At 42.0% G+C, this 19,850-nt stretch overlaps 1 protein-coding gene across 11 annotated transcripts in view; it reads right to left on the bottom strand.

Moving 5' to 3' along the window:
• The window catches only part of MAP2K5 (mitogen-activated protein kinase kinase 5), a 130,536-nt gene that overhangs the window by 41,947 nt on the left and 68,739 nt on the right, over positions 1-19,850 (bottom strand). For 8 of the 11 annotated variants that reach the window (XM_033167429.1, XM_033167431.1, XM_033167430.1 and 5 more), the window contains exon 17: positions 8,027-8,056. The exons of the other annotated variants lie outside the window; for them this stretch is intronic. In XM_033167429.1, coding sequence (XP_033023320.1) covers positions 8,027-8,056 — 30 coding nt within the window. The remainder of the gene's footprint in view (positions 1-8,026; positions 8,057-19,850) is intronic. 11 annotated transcript variants of the gene reach the window in all.

Genomic DNA, 19,850 nt, shown 5'->3' with positions numbered 1-19,850 from the left:
CAACAGCTTCAATTAAAACCAGCCAATTATTCAGCCCTTTAAGATGCAGCAAATAAATGAATTGCTTTTAAATGGAAGTCCTTGGATGAAGAGCTCTTTGACCCACAATTCAATTGCACTAGCAGGAATCATAATGAAGGAGGAATTTGCTGAAACAAAATATTTTTTTCTCCCCTGGAAGGGGGGGGGGAAAGGCTTTTGAATGAGTAACCGAGATGCATTTACAAATATTCTCCATTGCAACAGGGAGAGAAGGGCTACTTTATAAAGGGGGATGGGTCACCTTGAGCTTTGTTTACAAATTACCTTTCCGCTGGCTGAATTCTTACCTCACCACATGCCTCCCTGTAGCTCCTTTTCATTTGGCAATGCCAGGCAGACTTACATTGCTATCTAGAAGCTGAGGGCGCACAAGCCCTTCCTAACAACATCAGAGCCTGCAGACTCCTCTGTGATTTACACAAGACTGTGCCCAACAATGCAGTGGATGAGGAAGATGGCACTCTCTCTAGTCACACTGGAGCACCTGTGGGGCTTGGTAGTGGGGCAAGAAATGCTGTGGCACTCCTGGAGGGAGAAACACAGTTCATCAAGTTGATTTCCCCCTACTCTAAGTGTCTCTCATAAATGAAAGGCAACAACTCATGACATTTCATCCAAGAGACACTCTCAATGGCAACTGGGAAGAGAGAAATGGCCAACAGAGATTGGACAGGCACTGCTGAACCAAAGGAAAGTTAGACTTTCCCACAAAGTTTTTGCTTCTTATCTTTTGCTGTATATTCTCATGCAGTGTGCACCTATTTATGACACGTCAAGAGTAAAAACTAAAACTAGTATTTATATCCCTACCTTCTTTTTCCACAAAGCTGGGGATGCCTAAGGCAGCTAACCACTAAGGCAGTTAGCAATTTTAGGAATATTAATTAGTTAAGTCAAAATGCTTCCAAGATAAATAAATACATAGCAAATATTGTGAGTTTCAAATGCCTTGATGTTTGCTGACCTTAGCAAAATGATGCCACAGAGTGACAGTGTAATACAGTAAGTCCACAACTTATGCAGAAGTTGCGTTCCGGGGATCATGCCTAAAGCCAAAATTGTGTCTAGTCAAAACTCATTGTGTTCGAAGCTCGTTGTGACAAAGTCATTTTCCTGGAACCCTACCCCCTTTCTGCCCCTTAAAAAATAATTTATTTTTGCCCCTTCATAAAGCTGAATGTGCACAAGTTAAATGTGCAGAAGTATACAAAATTAGGCAAAAACAGTTGCCCCAATCCAGTAACTGTCCATGTATAGAGGACAGAATAATAAACTCATTAGGAAGGGCTACCACCTAACTGCATCCTTCTGTGAACATTTTGTGCCTGTCTAGAGACGCTCTCACCTCTGAACAGCTTTGCCGAAACACCAGAACCCATATGGGGTCCTGGATCAGGGTAACTCGTGAGAACTAATCCAATGCAGGATTTTTACCTCACCCCACCCCATTAATAATGTTTTGGACTGCTGCCTTCCTTTATAAAATCAACCCAAAAGAGGAGCATGTTCAATCTTGCTCTTTAACATTCTCTATTATTCACTTTTGTTTCCATCGCGCTGGGTGCCTCTACCCGGAGAGAAGCAATATGTCATCATTTTGTTGAGCTAACTGGCCTAACAGTCTTGTCCCTTTGAGTTAGGAACAAGACAGCAACACTTCATCAAACCGTTGGCAAAAGCCAGGCAGGAAAGGGCTGGCAGAAGAAATGGGAAGCAGCCAAGTTTTCAAATCTGGTGACTTTATTAGCCATTATAGAAAAGGGAAAAAAACATGTTGGCCCCAAAAGTTGTCCCCTTTGGAACAGAAAGCTCCCAGTAAATATCACCTCCATCAGTCTCACCATTGCAGTTTTGTAATAACCGATTTCAGCGCTTGCTAGGTGAACATTTGTTGAAAAGGCATCTTCTCCACTTGCCACTACTGCCTCCTCTTTTTGGGGTTTCCTCTCCCCCTCCCCTCCCCTCCTTATCATACTCCTTATTTGAAACAGATTTTTAACAGATAATCTTGCTCGTTATAACAATATCTCGCTTGCATTTTATTCAAATAATTCTTAAAAACAGCTTTAAAAGCCGTTTGGAATAAACATCAAGCTCACCATCAATCAAAGGCAAAAAAAAATTCTGCTGGCGGTTGTATAAACATCAGATCAACTCACTGATGTCTTCAAGGATTTCAGACTGAACCATAAAAAACTCCATTAACTTCTGACAAAGAATGCAAATTAATCGCAACATGGGGTGAGATGAAATTAAAGGCTCTTTTCTAATCAATGACAAGGCAGGATGAAATATTTACTCCTCTCTCTCTCTCCTCCCTCCCTCCCTCCCACCTCCAACGCTTGCCTGTGTTCAGGGTTGCATTCCTCAAGCCAAGCCCAAACAGAAGGTGAGTGCACAAACTTGGCCACATCAAGAACTGCTTAGATCCTCTCAGCCCTAAAGTAAGCTGCTTGCAAGTTGCACGGATTCAACACGCACACATGCACACACACACACACTCCAAATCTCAGGTGCGCCCAATTTGTTATTCACACTCTCCTGTGCCAGTGAAAAGAGGTGGGGGTGGGGGAAGAGGAGAAAAAAGGCTGGCACAGACAGATGCACCAGGAACCTGAAATGACAGTTCTGCCCTCCGGAAGCGCGATCACTACAGAAAAATCTAGTACAGCCTCCAGGTGAAATGTCTGGTGCTCCATATGGAGCAGAGAAAATTAACAACAAGATGGAAATCTCACAAGCAGCAGGGAGCTGGATTTTTTTGAGGGGGGAGGGGGGAAATGAAATTTAAAGATGAAGAAGGAGAAGTAATAAATTAATGGGGTGTGAAAACATTCAAAGCTTTACAATACCAGGGGCACTATTTGCTCAGATTTTTTTTTAAGAACAGGAGGGGGGAGCATCCCCCCTTCCAAACTTCAAGTCATTTTGATGTAATTTATTAACAAAGATCTGCAAGTGTATCCAAAAATAGGTAAAATGGGTTTTAGCCAGATCCAGAAGGACTAGTTTAAATACATTTCTCAGAATCCTTCAGTTTTCAAGTGTTGCCTTAGAACACTTTTGCAATGGACTTCTCCTTGCTGCCCCTAACTTGGAACACTAGCAGTGACTACTTGACAGTGGGAACTGTCTGCATTTCTCTGCATTTTTGTACTGTTAAGTATGCCTCTGCCTTCTCTTTAAATCAGGGCAAGCTGAATATCTGGAAGAAGAAACTGTACTGCACTGTATTTCAGTTCGACAATTCTTTACACACAGAATCAGAAAATGCCTCCAAATCAGCATTAAGGGACAGTATTTAGAACTTTTTAAAGACTCACAGATACACACACATACATCTAAATGCAGTTTTTTTTTTTTAGGGGGGAACTAGTTTGGAAGAAGGTATTTTGGTTTCATGTTTGAACTCGCAGAAAAAGTCATTTATTGTCATGGAACGTTTGCTTAAAGTCATGAACTTCACCCCAGTTTTTGTAGATATTTATACATACAGTACATCAAGATAAGAACATTCCTTTAAATTATTTCTTTTGATAGAAAATATCTCAGGCTTTGAAAAGGACTTCAAGTTTCTAAAAGATTGTACTCTATAGCTTCTTAAGAGATTTCTGTCCCCCAAACAGCAAATAAGTGGTTACCATCACAATAGTAAGTTCATAAAAACATTAAGTGAATCAAGAATTTGCTGGATTGATCAAACCCGAGAGCTTGTTTGTGTAAACACCTGGTAACAGCAGCGGCTGGTCTAATTATCACAATATTTAAATGTTTTCTCTGCAAATTGACACATTTGCAAGTGAGCTGCAAATGAAAAATACAAATAAAATTCACCATTCATCAAAACCAAAGTCCTGAAAGCACTTACAAGCTTCTCATGTGACTTGCATAAGCAGTTGTTTCTCATCTATATGAATATTGTACATAAGATAAAAAAATATTCAGTAGGAAACTCTCACTAGGAAACATTTTTTTTTTTGCAAGTCCCCTGTTGAAACCAGCAGGAGCTGTTCCACATTTCGCACAGGCTGTTATGCCTCCAGGTGTTTTGCTTTCAGTGAAGGAAGACAACATTCCCAGTTTACAATGTCCATACTGATCCCAAAATGCCTCTGAGTCCTCCTGCCCCAATCTGGGAGGAACTGAGAAGACAACACATACACACAATGCAACAAAATATAGCAGAAGGATATACATGGGCATGATGGCCTGAAAAAATGGTGACAAGGAATGGCTGACCTTATAGATAGCCCATAGTGGAATTTCTGCAAAGTCAGGAATTTAAGCAGGGGTGACCAGCACTATTGGTTTTTTTGGGGGGGTCAATTCTGCTTCTTTGAGTGAAATGTTTCAGTGTCTTACATTAACCCAGAAGGCAGAATTCACATGATTTGAAGGCAATCTTGGTAGTCAGAAATATATGCTGATAAAGTAAAGGGACCCCTGACCATTAAGTCCAGTCGTGTCCGACTCTGGGATTGCGGCGCTCATCTCGTGTTACTGGCTGAGGGAGCTGGCATACAGCTTCCGGGTCATGTGGCCAGCATGACTAAGCCACTTCTGGTGAACCAGAGCAGCGCACAGAAGCGCCATTTATCTTCCCGCTGGAGCGGTACCTATTTATCTACTTGCACTTTGACGTGCTTTCAAACTGCTAGGTACTTTTCGTGCTTTCGAAAGCACGAAAGCAACATATGCTGATATGTTGAAACAAATATGTTGTTTGCCAGAGGGGGTTAACTTGGGAATTACTTATAATGACTATCAAAATGCATTAGTGGAAGGGTGAAACAGGCAAATATGTTCCATGCTTCCTCCATGATCAACTGAAGGCACCGCAGTCCTGGCTTCCCTCTGGCACATCCTGATTTTGGTACATTTTCATGTTAACCACCTTTTGCTATGCACCTGCAACAAACACACTTCTGAACATTCATTCCTCCCCCACAGCTGTTTCTACATATATATTTATTTCTGGAGTCTATTGCTGAGATAGCTGCACATCTAGCTGACATAATGTGCACAGCAACTTGCTTTCACCTGGCACCCTCCCTGCGAACTGCTGCACCATGGACTGGGTTTGGGTCCACAGGATCATACTTCATGTTGCTATGGTTAGGCGAGATGTAGCTTTGCTGCACAATTTGCTCCACAATCAGACCACCACCTGTTTAAATATTTCTTGGCCGTCACCAATTTAAGAAGAACAGATGATGCATCTGCTGACTCTAAAATGGTTAAGAAGTTGGTTTTTTTAAAAAGTAAACAAGTGCTCCTAAACACAAGGAAAAGACAAAATCTCTTTCTATTATTCAATAACCACGGTGGTGAGGCATCTGCATAATCTAACCATGCATAAATTAGAATGTGTTATTTGCATAATAATAGCAAGTTAATAGATGCTTAAAGAGCACAGACCAACACCAGCTTTAAATCAGACATGCCTCCAGGCACTTTGGCCTGTATCAACCAAGACTTTAGGAAAAATGGGTACAATCCACCAGGGAATGGGTCCTGCACGTGGATCACTAAAATGACTCAGAGCTGTGTAAGAGATCCCAACTGATTGTGCAAAGCCACCATCCATTTTGATACAGAATATACTGGTGATGTTGTGGGTGATTTGTACCCCATATCCATGAAACAAAAAAAAGCCAAAATAAATAAATAATTAAAAATGAGGAAGAACACTCCGAATAACTCATATTGCTGCATGGACACCTCACATAATTCTTGAAGGGCAAGAACATAATTCTTCAACACTTTTCAAGCAAGAATAACAGCAGGTCTTCTTCCCACCCCTTGAACTCCTGTCATCCATTTTTCATGACAGGTACTTGCAAAGAAATACAGCCAGAAAGGGACAGCTGACTAGTGTACTGGAGACTTTCTCTTCTTCTTTTGATATTTTTATACAGTATATTCAACAAGCATATACACTATGGGGGGGGGGGTAGCTCACAGCTTCTCAAACAGCAGTGCCTTAACAATAGTTACCAGGGAAGTCTAAGGATACAGTATTTCCCGCCTGAGTTCAGGTGTAGTATTATTGGTTTTGACTCAAGTAAGATAATAGAATTGTAGAGTTAGAAGGGAGGGATCCTGAGGGTCTTCTAGTCCAAGAATCTTGGTTTCGGGATATAAGAAAGTAGCAGGGTGGTAGGTTCTACCATTTTAGTAATAACAGAGAAAACTGTTTGACTCTCTGCGTACGAGGTCACTATTAGAACGGCCATTTAGCCTAGGGGTTCTATATGATCTACTAGTATATTCATATACTTGTGTGCCTGACTGGTTTTTCTCTAGTGTTTTTATCTTTTTTATCTGTATTTTTAGTTGCAAGGGCCTGCTGGCTACGCGAATCAAGTCTGATGATGATGATGATAAATAATAATAATAATAATAATAATAATAATACCATTTTAGTAAGCAACCAAGGCCTGGTTCTCATTGAAGTAGAAAATCAATGCTCTTCTATCCAAAAAATTCCCTCCACATTAAGCAAACAAACTTACATGGAAAGACTAGACCCTTTGTCTTCAACATCTCCCAAACATGCTGCTTTCTATGTAAACTGAATAGAAGAGCAGGCACCCCACCCCACCCCCACCCCAATGTCTGTAGTCTGACATGGTTCAGCACTGACATAGTTTTACCACCACAATGAGAACAAGGCCTCAGATGTATTGGCAGGTCAAAAAAGGGTAGGTTCACCAGATTTTTTCAGCACAAAGTGAAAACTTTCTAGACACTCCATGTTGGACATACACAAAATCATGAATGGCTCAACACATATTGAATCACAGTATCACCAAAGCCCTTTTGAACAAATCAACGTCCGAACAAGGGTTAGTCAGCAACACATTGATGGGTTGAATGCTTCAGAAATACACACAGCATGTAGGTATTTGCATTATACTCATACAACATTGCACATCAATAGTCAGATGAGCCTTAGGCACAGGTCTTATGATCTATGTGGAAAAGAGCTCCTTTTTCAGATCACTTTGTGATTGCTAAGACACATCACCTTTTTTCACTTGAGGTGCAGGCAGCAATATGATCACACTGCTTATTTATCTTATTAGATGTCTTACCAGCCCTTCACCACAAGGTCCTAGGGTGGGTCACCACAATAAAATACACAATGATAAAACTAATATATAACATAATTAATGTAATTATAATATAATCTATAATATAATACAATATAGTTACAAACATAAAACAAGGAATGTGTAAAACCTATTGAAACCAGTTGCATATAAAACAATTCTAAAAAGTTCCAATGCAGATGCAGACTGGAGTGAAGACTGCCACTTAAAGAGAGGTTTACACTGATTTTTTTTTTGTTCCCATACCATTGCTAATGTGCAGGAACATCTCTACTACCTAAATATCAGAAGGCAGTATGACCAGGAGTCTGGCTCTCACAGTCACTAGCCTACCTGGACAGTGGCCATTAGCCTAGTTGTTGGGGTTCATCTGGCATCAGTAATTGCCACAGACAATTGCTAGAATTAATATTGCATTAGCAGCAGTATCCCTTTCCCAACAGCATGTTGCAACTTACTTAAAACAAACTCATACTTTTAAAGAACCCAGCCTCAGTCAACACTTCCCCCACCCTGTATCAAGTCAGTTTAACCACAGACACCCCACATCTCCCCCCGCAAAAAATAAGATTTGCATTAAAAAGTTCTAATCATTCTGTCCAAACAACTGGAGTGATGCAAGGCTTTATACCCCCAACTCCACAACACATTGCTGAACTCATTTAATAGCCTCAAGTATGTCAAATAAACCTGGAGTTTAAAAACAGAATGAGATCAATGGCAGTTTGGGAAAATTCTGCACATATTACTGTTAGGTTTAACAGGGAAGATTTATATGAACGTGGTTGCAAGGCTCACAATTGCTCTCTGCAACTTCATACATAGGAATGAACGCCACAGTGGCAGTCAGTGATAATGAACATTCTTACCTGAGGATACGGGAACCTCCCGAGAGCAAGCTGGGAAAGGAAATAATATTTGTCTAGTTAGAGAGATTTGCATTAGGGGTTGAGGAAAAGGAGGGGGGAAGAGAGAGGAAGAAGAGGGGGAGAATAACTAAAAAAATCAGTATGGCATTGCATGTAAAATGGACAGAGATAGAACGAGGAGACACTGAAGCAAAACTAACCTCTAAACATGGAGAACAGCTATATTTAGAACAGACAATCATACAGAAGAAGAAATCTGTTAATACATCTGGTGGCCTACCCACCCACCAACCCTGCCCACCTCTGATACTCCCAATCCTAATTCAATGTATTTGGATGAAGAGAGAAAACAGTGTGAAGTGAATAGTATGGAGAAAGCACCCAAGACGGCAGAGTGTGGACACTGGTCATATTCTCACAATACATTGAAAGCATCATTGCCCCACTTTAACAGCCATGGATCCCACCCCCCACCCAAAACGAATGATTCCTGGGCACTATAGTTTGTTAAGGGTGCTGGGAATTGTAGCTGTGAGTGGGGGCTCTCCTAACAATTCTCAGTAACGCTAACAAACTGGGCTTCCCAGGATTCTTTGGGGGAAAGTCATGACTGTTAAAGTGGGACAATAATGCTTTAAATGTATCGTGTTGATGTGAAGAGTGTCAAGAGCGGGAGCTGTAACTGAGGCCCCTTCTGGTTTTGAAATGCAAGCCTCATCGTGCTCCATGTTAACCAACAAGGAAGGAGACCAGCCTTGGGTCTCTGCCCACTGTAGGTAACATGGATTAAAATCTTCACGTCATTCATAAGCCACAGGGAAAAGTTTGTCTTTCCACCATGGCTCTAAGGATTGAAGGGCTCTTAAGGGGTGCCAAAGGGTACAAAATCCAAGAGAAGTGAATGCTCCCTCCCTGTGGGCCACTCAGGCACAGCCCAGATCTGTGGGGCTCTGACTCTTTTCGGGCCTTTCAGAGGCCACATGCTGCCACTCCAAAAAGGATGCACAAGGCCCAGAGCAGCACATACAGCTCCTCCGCCCAGGCCTCACCATTCCAAGCCAGGGTGGTTTTGACTCCTCATTTTTCACAACAAAATACTTCATTGATGCTCTTCCACAGATGCTCACTGGGTTTGTGTAAAGTAGCAGTTAGGGTGTTGGATGTGGGAAAGCACATACAGTTCCTTAGATGGCTTTGGCAGAACCACTCTTTTTCTAGATTGCCTTAAAGGGTTGTTTTAAAAGAGGAAGCATACTACGTTGCAATCTGCACTGATCCTTTGGATACATGGCAAGTAAGAATTCAAAACCAGCATCTTCATAAAAATGATATTTTGGTCTAAAACTTGCTTGCCAGAAGCATGAACATACCTGCACACAAAATGCAGTTCAACATCCAGCACAACAGCAAGACCTTTAAATGTTATGCATATTAATACAAAAGAGGCATGCTCATACAAATTAAGCACATTTACGGTAAGCAAATATAATTTATTTTGAATACAGAATTTTGTTTCATCAGTATAGAAATTGTTATTTTTGCATATAGAATGCAAACAAGTCTTGACTATAATTTATTTATTTTAAAGACAAGCCCCTCTGTTGAGATTTGCTTCAACTGTGAAGAGGGAGCAGCACCCAAGCAGCAAGAAACCCAATTCAAGAACCATTGTTCTACTGGGCTAAGCAGAGTCCTCCCCCCTCTCCAAGATTGTCAAGGTATTATAAATTAAGAAACTCACAAAAGAGCCTGTAATCTTCCCCGAAATAGCCTGCAGATATGTCACTGTACTAAATGTGTTTCAGATTTAATGAAGCTTTAATGTCCTTTTTAATTTTGCCTGTTTCAGTATCACCAGGGGTCGAGCAAGGCAATCAGCACTCAAGAGGATGGTTTGGTTTAAAACTAGGAAAAAACTCATTTGCTTATGAGTTGCACTGTATTTTCTTAATTAAATTTACTGAGTAAAATGGTTTTAAGTTCAACCAACCAATGACCTCTGTATGTAGATTTAGATTTATAAATAGGCCAACAGCTAAAGCATAGAAGCCAAAAAACACACAAAACAAAACCCAACCATGAAAACAAACAGATTAGAGCTTTGCCAACAGGAGAATTGCTTCCATACAACAGAAGCCATTTGGACATAAAATGATATATAATCCCGAGAGGAAAATTGAAAAGATAAAAGCACACAACTTAAGACACTCAATCAGAAAAGTCAACCCGTTCCATCGCAGTTTTGGGAACATATTCCCATTAGCCCTCTTAGCTTTTGAATCCTCCCGGCTTGACAAGTTAATAGATCGGTGCCTCAACACAGTGGAACCCTCCTTATTTGAATCTCGATTATCCAACATGCTTGCTTATTTAAATTCATCGCTTACTACTATGTTCCAAAATTTCACTTCTGAACACACTGGCTTCCCATAGGAGAGCTCCTCCTTGCAGCAGCCACATGCTCAAGATGGTCCTATGAAGAGCACTAGACTGCACATTCTGTGGATTATGCAGAAAAGTAAAGGACACATTTGACAAAATGCCAAGCATTTCTTGCAAAGGACTAACAAAACAAAAACAAGTCCTGCCTTAGTAATTTTGTTCCTGAAATGCAAGACCCCTAAGCATGCTGAGCTGAGACAAATCTTGGAGTTATGGAAAGCGGGGAGTGACCAAGTGAACTCTGTAGATGCAAGTTCATTTCTAATAGCCTAAAACATATGCAATGGGTAGGAGATTAAATTTTGCCATCCTCAAGCTGCTACACCACATTATCTGATCCACTGCAACGTACAGTGGCTCTGAGGTACCACTCCTGTGCAGTTCCAGCATCCTCTCCAACGTACCACGAGATCCAACTCAACAGTGTGATCAGCTTCCTTGTCACCCCCACCACCCAAATATGACCACCCCAAAGCCATCACTCATACAGCTGGGGCTGCCCTGCCCATCTTGCAAAGGAGCTATGCTCAGTAGTGGAGCATGTGATTTGCATGCATAAGGCCCCAGATTCAACCATTTGCACTCACTGTTGGGTGGCAGGGCTGGAAAAGCTCTCTCTCAACCTAACTCCTTAGAGAGCCAACACCAGTGGGAACAGACAGCACTGGGCTGATTTTGTATAAGGCAGCTTCTAAGATTCAAATGCATCTCTAAATCAGGGCATGATGCCTCAGTGACTTGCTAGGAGAATTGAATGACAAAGATAAGGGTGAAGTTATTTGTTATGTCCATGATTAAGAAAAGTGAAAGGAGGTAACACTAAAAGCTTTAACATTCACAGAATAGTATAAACCAAGGATGGGGCACCTGTCCCCTCAGCCAGCCCAGTAGCTGTATATAGTGCATTAACTGAATTACCGCATGAAAAATTGTATGTACATTATCCATAATAAGACATAATACTCATACCAACCCTCATCAGTCCCAGGCAACATGGCCAATGGTCAGATGATGGGATTGTAGTCCAACAATAGATGGAAGGCCACAGATTCCACACTCCTGGTATAATAGGTACCTCATGCTGCTTTTCAGTGGTGACTTTCTATTTACACAACCCTTGCTGAGGTGTAGCTGTCTCCACCAGTACTGAATTTTACAAAGAACTTGAAAACATTCTTCTTTACCCAGGCATGTGATGTCTGAAGGATACTGTTCCTGGCAACCCCGAGATCACTGGATGAGATCATGTTTTTAACTGGTTTTTGACTGTTTTAACTGTAACTGCTTTTAGAATGCTTTTTTTTTTAAAAAAAATATTTTTGCTGTGGATGTGTTTGTTTCCCTGGGTTTCTTCAGGAGGAGGGGTCAAATCCGAATACACATCTTTCCATCCTACCATGAAACTTTCAATATACCTTCAGTTTTAGTGACCTTCAAAGGTGCATTTGGCTGCTGGGGGAAGGCACAGACTGAGGGGCACTTAGAGGAACACATACAACTGCAGTTCAGTGTTAGAGAACACACTTTGCATTTCATGAAGAGCTAAGTTCAATCTCCAGCACCCTAGGGAAGCATGGCTGAGAAAGACGTGCCTTAGCTTGACACTCTGGAGAAGTCTGGCTGCTGGAGGAGACAACGCTGAACTGGATGGACCAATGACCTGATGCAATGTAAGGCAGCTTCATACATTCATATACAAACAAGCCGGTCGTCAAAGTTTTTCCGAGGTCTGGGAGCATCACCTGCCCTCTCTGGTCTACTGGCAGCAAGAGGTACCCCAAGGTGCTCTTGTTGCAATTCCACCTTTGACTAGATCTGAGTGGCAATGTACTCATTAAATCGCAGCTTAACATCCCTCAAATGGCGAGTTCAAGATCCACTGCAGGCTTGGGTCCTGACATTAATGTAAGCAGAAAGCCACTGAGGCAAGGGCATGCTGAATATTGTTTTTAAGGACAATGGTGCTATAAAGTCTCCTGCCCACCCTTCTTTAAATTACTCTGGGCGACTTGCAAGTTTGTTTGGTTTTTTAATTTACAGTTATACTGAAGAGCACAGGATGGCTTTATTTAGTTGCATTCCATGTTTCTCAGCATAACTGCAAATTGAAAATAAGCACTTACGATACTGCTTGTGATCGAGCTAAAGAAGAACTTTATAGTCTGAAATGTTCTAAAATTTGTTCTTAATTACTTTGTGCACATTTTACACAATTAAATTTCCATCTCAAGATTTTGCATTTAGATTGTGCACTGCAGTTAAACCCTCAATTTAGAGGAAAGCAGCCGACAGTTTGGAACATTCAGACATTGGAAACTTTTTTAAAAACAACAGACCAAACAAACCCAGACATAACAATGGATTACCTGGAACTCACATGATAAGATTTCATTTCCGAGACCAATTTGTAGATTTCTAGATTCAAGGTTTAAAATCGCTTTAACATTCCACTGACAAAGACCCTGATAAATATTAAATACTGCAAGAAGAAGCCCTATCGTTTTTCCTTCCTACCTATACCAATTCCACTGTCCTCTTATTGCTCAGTTTAAAAAAGAATCCAGGAGGATATAACCGCAATTTACTCATGTTAAAGTGCTTTGGAGGTTAAATTGGCAACAAAGAACAAGAGACGCAAACCACCTTGAAATAGGGTTTCAATTAAATGAGAAGGATTTAGTAACACAGGTCCAAAAGAAAAAAAGGGGGGGGGGGAGAGTTACAAATTAATTTAATCTTCTGCCTATAGTTCGCAGCTGCACTCCAAAGTGTCTGGGGCTTAGAAACAAAGCAAGGCAAGGCCACTGAGCGGAGGAAGCTTCCATTTTTAATGTACAAGACCATTAGCTGATAACTTGTGGAATGTGCGAGGGCCATGAGCCCGAGTAACAGAGACAGATGAAATGACACGTCTGTTGGAGGCTGCACCTAGGCTAGGGAGAAAGGCCACCAGACCAAGCAAGAAACATGCCCTCTGGGACCTCCAGGCAAAAGAGATTAAACCCCAAGTTTAATTCACTTTCACTAAAGCCTTATAAATCAAAAAGAATTATCCAGTGCTGCAAAAATTCTGCATACTCCCACCCCCCAATTACTTTAGGTATGGATGCTCCGTTTTTGAAAAGGCTGTAAAGCCTGGGATCTACCTGAGATGAGAGACCTACAGCTTCAAGTTTGGCTGGCAAGCTAAAATCATTGTATTTAATTTGAGTCCTGGAGAGGAATTCCTGGTGCCTGGAGGCTGAGGCTTTGGTGCTCTGCATAGCCCACTCTCCGAGTAATCCTCCAGTTGTTTTGGACTCCAATTCCTATTAGCGCCAATCTCAATGGCCAAAGGTCAGTGATGATGAGATGTACAGTCCATAAACATCTGGAGAGCCACAGAACAATGTAGGAAGAGCTCTTCTGGATTAGCTCAAAGGGCAATCTAAGCCAGCTCCCTGTTCTTGCAGTGCTGCACTTCTCACACTCTTTTGTAGTGTCCATGTTTAGTTCTGCTTCTACTTCCCTCCCCTTTGTCTACCCCATAGCTGTCAACTTTTCCCTTTTCTTGTGAGGAATCGTATTCGGAATAAGGGAATTTCCCTTAAAAAGGGGGGAAAGTTGACAGCTATGGTCTACCCGCCCCTGAGTCATATTTGAGATTGTAAGCAACCTGGAGCAGAAAGCCATCCTCTAGCACTCTGCCTAGTGCCAGCCGCACTGATGGTGCTGTAGAAATAATAAATGATGTGGAAATGCAAAGAAATGGAATTGCAAAGAGCAAGGTCCTGCTGGCAAATCAGACACAGTCCTGCTCAGAGACAGCCTGCCCATGATGTGGGCTGAGGCAGCTGCATCAGGCGGTGGCGACACCCCTTCTGCCCCTGGCTGAGAAGCGGTAGCAGCAGTGGCTTCTTCCAAGATCTTGTGAGATCTCACCAGAGCCTGCTGCTGTCATGGCCACTTTTTGCAGGCACTGCCGCAAGACTCAGGTAAGGGAGGTTTTGGCGATGTAGAGGTGATGAAACAGGAAGCGCCAGCCCAGTTCTGCTCCTTCCCAACTCTCCCAGCTTCTCTTATTGGGGGAAGAGTGTGAGGGGAGATGGGGCTTGAGCTCCCAGCCTGCTGCAGATTTGGCAGCATAGGACTGCCAAGAGTAGGGTGCTACTCTCTTTGTACGCTGGTTTGCCTTAGGCACTTCTGTAACGAAAAAGGAGCTTGAGTAGCAATAAAGATGGCTAATTAGTTGAGTTTCAGAATCCGAGTTTTGTTTAGAGATGGATTTGTAGGAAGACCACATACATATTTCTTTCACTGCTCGTACACCTCTCTGTTCACATAATTGCGTTATTTATTTCCTCAGCACAAAGCCTGCCTACTGTCGCCGAGCAATGAATGCCGGAAAAGAAATGATGCATTGAGGTCTCAACCTGGGCAAACTTTACCTAAACTTACACTTTATTGCAGCTTAGTTCACAATCTTCCCCTAATATAGGGTTACCTCCCAGCGCAGCAAGCGGATAAATCATTCTGGAATATTACTCTGGCTAAGTTTCACTGTGACTGGAGCATATGCGCTTCCAAGCCTCGGAAGCAGAGGCCCATAAAATACACTAATTACTAGAAGTTATGGTCACTGGGTGATTGATAGCACTCTGCAAGGCAACTTCTTCATTCCCAGCTTTGCTGATGGGCCTCACCCGCCACGGAGGAGGCAATTATTAATTCATGACCCAGGCCTTGGGCAGTGGAACCTTTACTTCCAATTCTACCCCCCACAAAAACCACCACAAATGCTGGACATCAGCTTTCGTTGTGACAATGGAGAAGTTGCTTTCAACAGACGACCTTTGTTTGGCAAAAATCACAAGGGAAGAACTAGAATGGTCTGTCACACACACACATGCCACTGATTACAAAATTCAATTGGTCCATATGCATCAGCCTGTCTCCCAGTGTGCACATCTCCAAGACCAGTGTACGTGGAACCAGTGGAAACTACAGTTCTATAGTCACCTGCATGTTTTAAAAGGGCTGGTTTTCAGCTGCCAAATCCTACATGACTTGACCTGTACATAGCTCAACAGTCTCACCTCCGCCTCTACAGAGTATCCATGGTCAACCAAGAGCGCCCTCTTTGGCCTACCATCTGTGTGGCAAGCCTAGATAAAGGCATCTGAAGAAGTGTGCATGCACACGAAAGCTCATACCAAGAACAAACTCAGTTTGTCTCTAAGGTGCTACTGGAAAGAATTTTCTAGATAAAGGCAAACAGAGAAGCTAGCTCTACAATATTCTTCCTCTTGAGATTCATGAGTAACTGAGCAATGTAAAACTTCTCATGCCAACAGTTACAGAGCCATGCAAATGCCAAACAATTTTTATGTTTAAATTTAGAGAGTTTTATATTTTATGTTGGATTTGTTTATTTTTTAACCAGTCAACAAACCATCACAGAGCAAGAGTTTAACAAAAGGTAAGACAACAACACATTCAGTAAAATTTACACACTCAGTAAGTTATATAAAAGCATGAACAAAACTTGCAACTCTGCATCTCCCTAGCAAGACGCAGAATTCACCCTTAAAATTTTCCCTGACTTCAATTACTACAGACAAAGAACACACAAGCTACATGTCTATCATGTCCACTTCTAATATCTAAAATATCCATCTGCAAGGATATCTCAAACTGTCTCCATCTCAATTTTTTAAAAACAGAGCTCCCCCTCCTAATTCTTTATGCATACTTCAGAGAAGTCTAATTTCGCCACTAAGGATGAGAAAAACTACTTCCAGAAGTAGTTGCTCATTTCCTCTAAGATTTTCTTAAGAGGACACCAAGGTTCACTGAAGATAATTTTTAATCAATAGTTTAATGTCATTTTATATGCCATCGTTTGTATTGTTATTGTAGTCCAGGGGTGGCCAACATGGTGCCCTCTAGATGTTCGGGACTATGACTCCCAACAGCCCCACACAGCATGACAAGCAATCAAAGAGGATGGGGATTGTAGTCCAAAACACCTGGAGGGCACCATGCTGGCTACCCCTGCTGCAGGCAGTTCACCTCTACATAAATAAGAAGAAACTAGATTTCCAGGGTGGGAAGGCATGATCAATGGTGGTAAAAGGCAAAGCAAAGCAAAACAAACAAACAAACAATACCCAATAAAGACCAAAAAGTTAGCTTGTGTATCCAGAAATAGTCCAAAGGAACAACAGGGGGGCACCTGCATGAACTCAATAAGTAAGAGATATGCCCTTCAATAATTCAAAGTAATACAAAACAACTGACTGTAAAAGAGAAAGAAATTATGTTTTCTTTTCTTTGCCAGCTGTTAGATCAGCTCAGAGCTCATATGGGGAAAGTACCAGCTCTACAAAACAACCTTCTCCACTGTTAGCAGCCTAAACAGAAAGGCACAGTCCATTCTGCTTCCAGCAGAGCTTGTGTTCATTCTTACCTAACACATGCAAAATCTGGCATCAAAACAAAGTTCCCATTCAGAAGACACTACTGTATTTCTCTCTCAAGAAATAGGTTCTGGAGGTTGTAATATCACTTCTGGAGAAGATACCCTTTGAGTGCCTTTGCCTATCAAGGTGGTTTTGTGGACGTGCATAGTATTAATTCAGAAATTGGACAGTCAGAACTGGAGTCAGCAGCAACTGCATATGGACGAGAAAGGAGTTGGGGTCAGGGAGAGAAGGTCCTGGAAGGATAATAAAAGACTCAGAGGCTCTGGAGATCTGTTTGAGCAGCTCTGTGGGTTGGATGTAGACTAGCTCTTGGCAATCCGGTGCCCTCCAGATGTTTAAGTCTACAACTCCCATCTGCTTCAGCAAGCACAGCTATGTTGGCTGGGGCTGATTGGAGTTGTCGTCCAAAACATCCAGAGGGCACCAGGTTGGCAAAGACTGATGTGAACTATGAGATTTCTCTTGAGGCACAAGGCACCAACAGCTTATATTATTAATATATATTTTTAAAGCTGTAACTGAATTGTTTTGGTCTGCTTGTTACCATAATGGAGTGACTTGCAGCCACCAAATCACTATCTGGTTCCTTGGATAGTTGGTTATAAAATAGTGTTTGTTTGTTTTTTAAAAAAAAGTCTAAGGAAGGTTGGAAATGTGGCATGGAAAATAGTTAAAGCAATTTAAAACAAATCATACCGTAGGTACTGAAATGTGCCCAGATCCATCTAATGTGTTCAATTAACAACTACTTAAAATCTTCAAAGAAAGAATGGGGAAATAATGCCACTCTAAATGGGATTAGTTAATACTGACCTTCTATCTTGCAGAAGCAGACACAGAATTAAAGAGGAGTGACAAGACAGCTTGAATTTCCAGCAGTGAACTGAAAGCAACCACTGGCCATGACTTTCTAGGGAAGTAGATAGGACCGCATCTCTACAGTGCAAGCTCTCTTTGCCTGGCACTGGAAATCTGAAAGGTGGGCATAATCAGTGCCGGATTTACGTATAAGCTAAACAAGCTATAGCTTAGGGCCCCCAAAAAAATTTAAAGGAAAAAAACTGGATGTACATTTCCAAAATATAAGATAAAAAATAAATAAAATGGCTTTAGATACCTATTAGGTCCATAAACTACCATATAGCATATAGTCAAAACAAAATAAAAAAATTCCTTCCAGTAGCACCTTAAGAGACCAACTAAGTTTGCTCTTGGTATGAGCTTTCGTGTGCATGCACACTTCTTCAGATACCTGTAACTGGAACATATATTCAACACAAAAAACAGTGACAATTTGTTGTTGACAAAGGACAGCTAGACATATAAAGGGCCCCATTACCTTCAGTAGCTTAGGGCATCATCAAACCTAAATCCGGCCCTGGGCATAATGAATCTAGCAGCAAGTGTGATGCACATTGGGACCAGGGCCCTGCAACAAAGTAGCAGGACCTAGGACCACATGAAGTTGCCTTATACCGAATCAGACCAATTGGCCCATCTAGCTCAGTACTGCTTATACCAGTGTTTCCCAAACTTGGGTCTCCGGCTGTTTTTGGACTACAACTCCCATCACCCCTAGCTGGCAAGACCAGGGGTCAGGGATGATGGGAATTGTAGTCCAAAAACAACAGGAGACCCAAGTTTTGGAATGACCTACACTAACGGTCAGTGGCTCTCCAGGGTTTTGGGAAGGAGTATTTCCCAGTGTTATGTGGAAATTGAGTATGGGACCTTCTGCATGCAAAACATGTGATCTACTACTGCAATACTGAGGGTTGCATTGTTTTGAGACATGGAGAGCCAGTGTGGGACATAAGGGCATTCCTAGATTACACTGTTATTGATAACACTAAAGATAACTAATAATAATGATTTGTATAACGCTTTTCGTGGGATGCAGGTGGCGCTGGGTCTAAACCACTGAGCCTAGGGCTTGCTGATCAGAAGGTCGGCAGTTCGAATCCCCGCAATAGGGTGAGCTCCCGTTGTTTTGTCCCAGCTCCTGCCAACCTAGCAATTTGAAAGCACGTCAAAGTGCAAGTAGATAAATAGGTACCGCTCCAGCGGGAAGGTAAACAGAATTTCTGTGTGGTTTTTTTTGTTTGTTTTTTGAAGCGGCTTAGTCATGCCAGCCACATGACCCGGAAGCTGTCTGCGGGCAAATGCCGGCTCCCTCAGCCTATAGAGCGAGATGAGTGCTGCAACCCCAGAGTCGTCCATGACTGGACATAACAGTCAGGGGTACCTTTACCTTTATAACACGTTTCAGTGTGAGACCATCAGCTGTTTTGTCATCCTGAGCCTGCATGGTATGTACTAGAAAAATGCCACTTTCTGGTGACCAGACAGAAATGTCAACATGGGGAAGAAGCTCAAACAAAACACCCCTAACAATCGCTCTGGGGAGGTTTTACAACACAGAGGAGACAACAATGGCCCCAGCACAATATTACAGGACTCATAACTAGGTCCCAAGAGATGCCTCATGCTTCGCTTGTTGCTGTCCAATTTATCTTTTTTAATAGTACCAGGAAAGGGGGAAAACCCACCAACCCTCATGCTTCAGTTTTCTCAGCAAGAACATTTCAAGAAAGGCCAGCCACTTCAACCAAAACATTTCCCATGGAGATAAAGCAGCCTTCCCCAAACTAACATTAAGAGTATAAGAAAAGTCTAGCTGGAGCAGACTGGTGTCTGGCATTCTGTTCCTTCAGTGGCCACCCAGATGCCCCAGGGAGGACCTGAGTGCAAAAAAAGCTCTCACCACTTGTGCTCCCCAGCAACTGGCATTCAGAGGGATGTTGCCTCTGATAGCAGAGACAGTACACAGCCATTGTGGCTAGTAATAGTAGTAGGATTTATTGGGAAATAAATTGTGAAACGCTTAATTTTCAACCTGTACTGGGCCAGGACTTGCA

Source organism: Lacerta agilis, chromosome 13 (genome assembly GCF_009819535.1).
Source record: "Lacerta agilis isolate rLacAgi1 chromosome 13, rLacAgi1.pri, whole genome shotgun sequence".
NCBI lineage: Eukaryota > Metazoa > Chordata > Lepidosauria > Squamata > Lacertidae > Lacerta > Lacerta agilis.
This window is presented reverse-complemented; position numbering and strand designations above follow the sequence as displayed.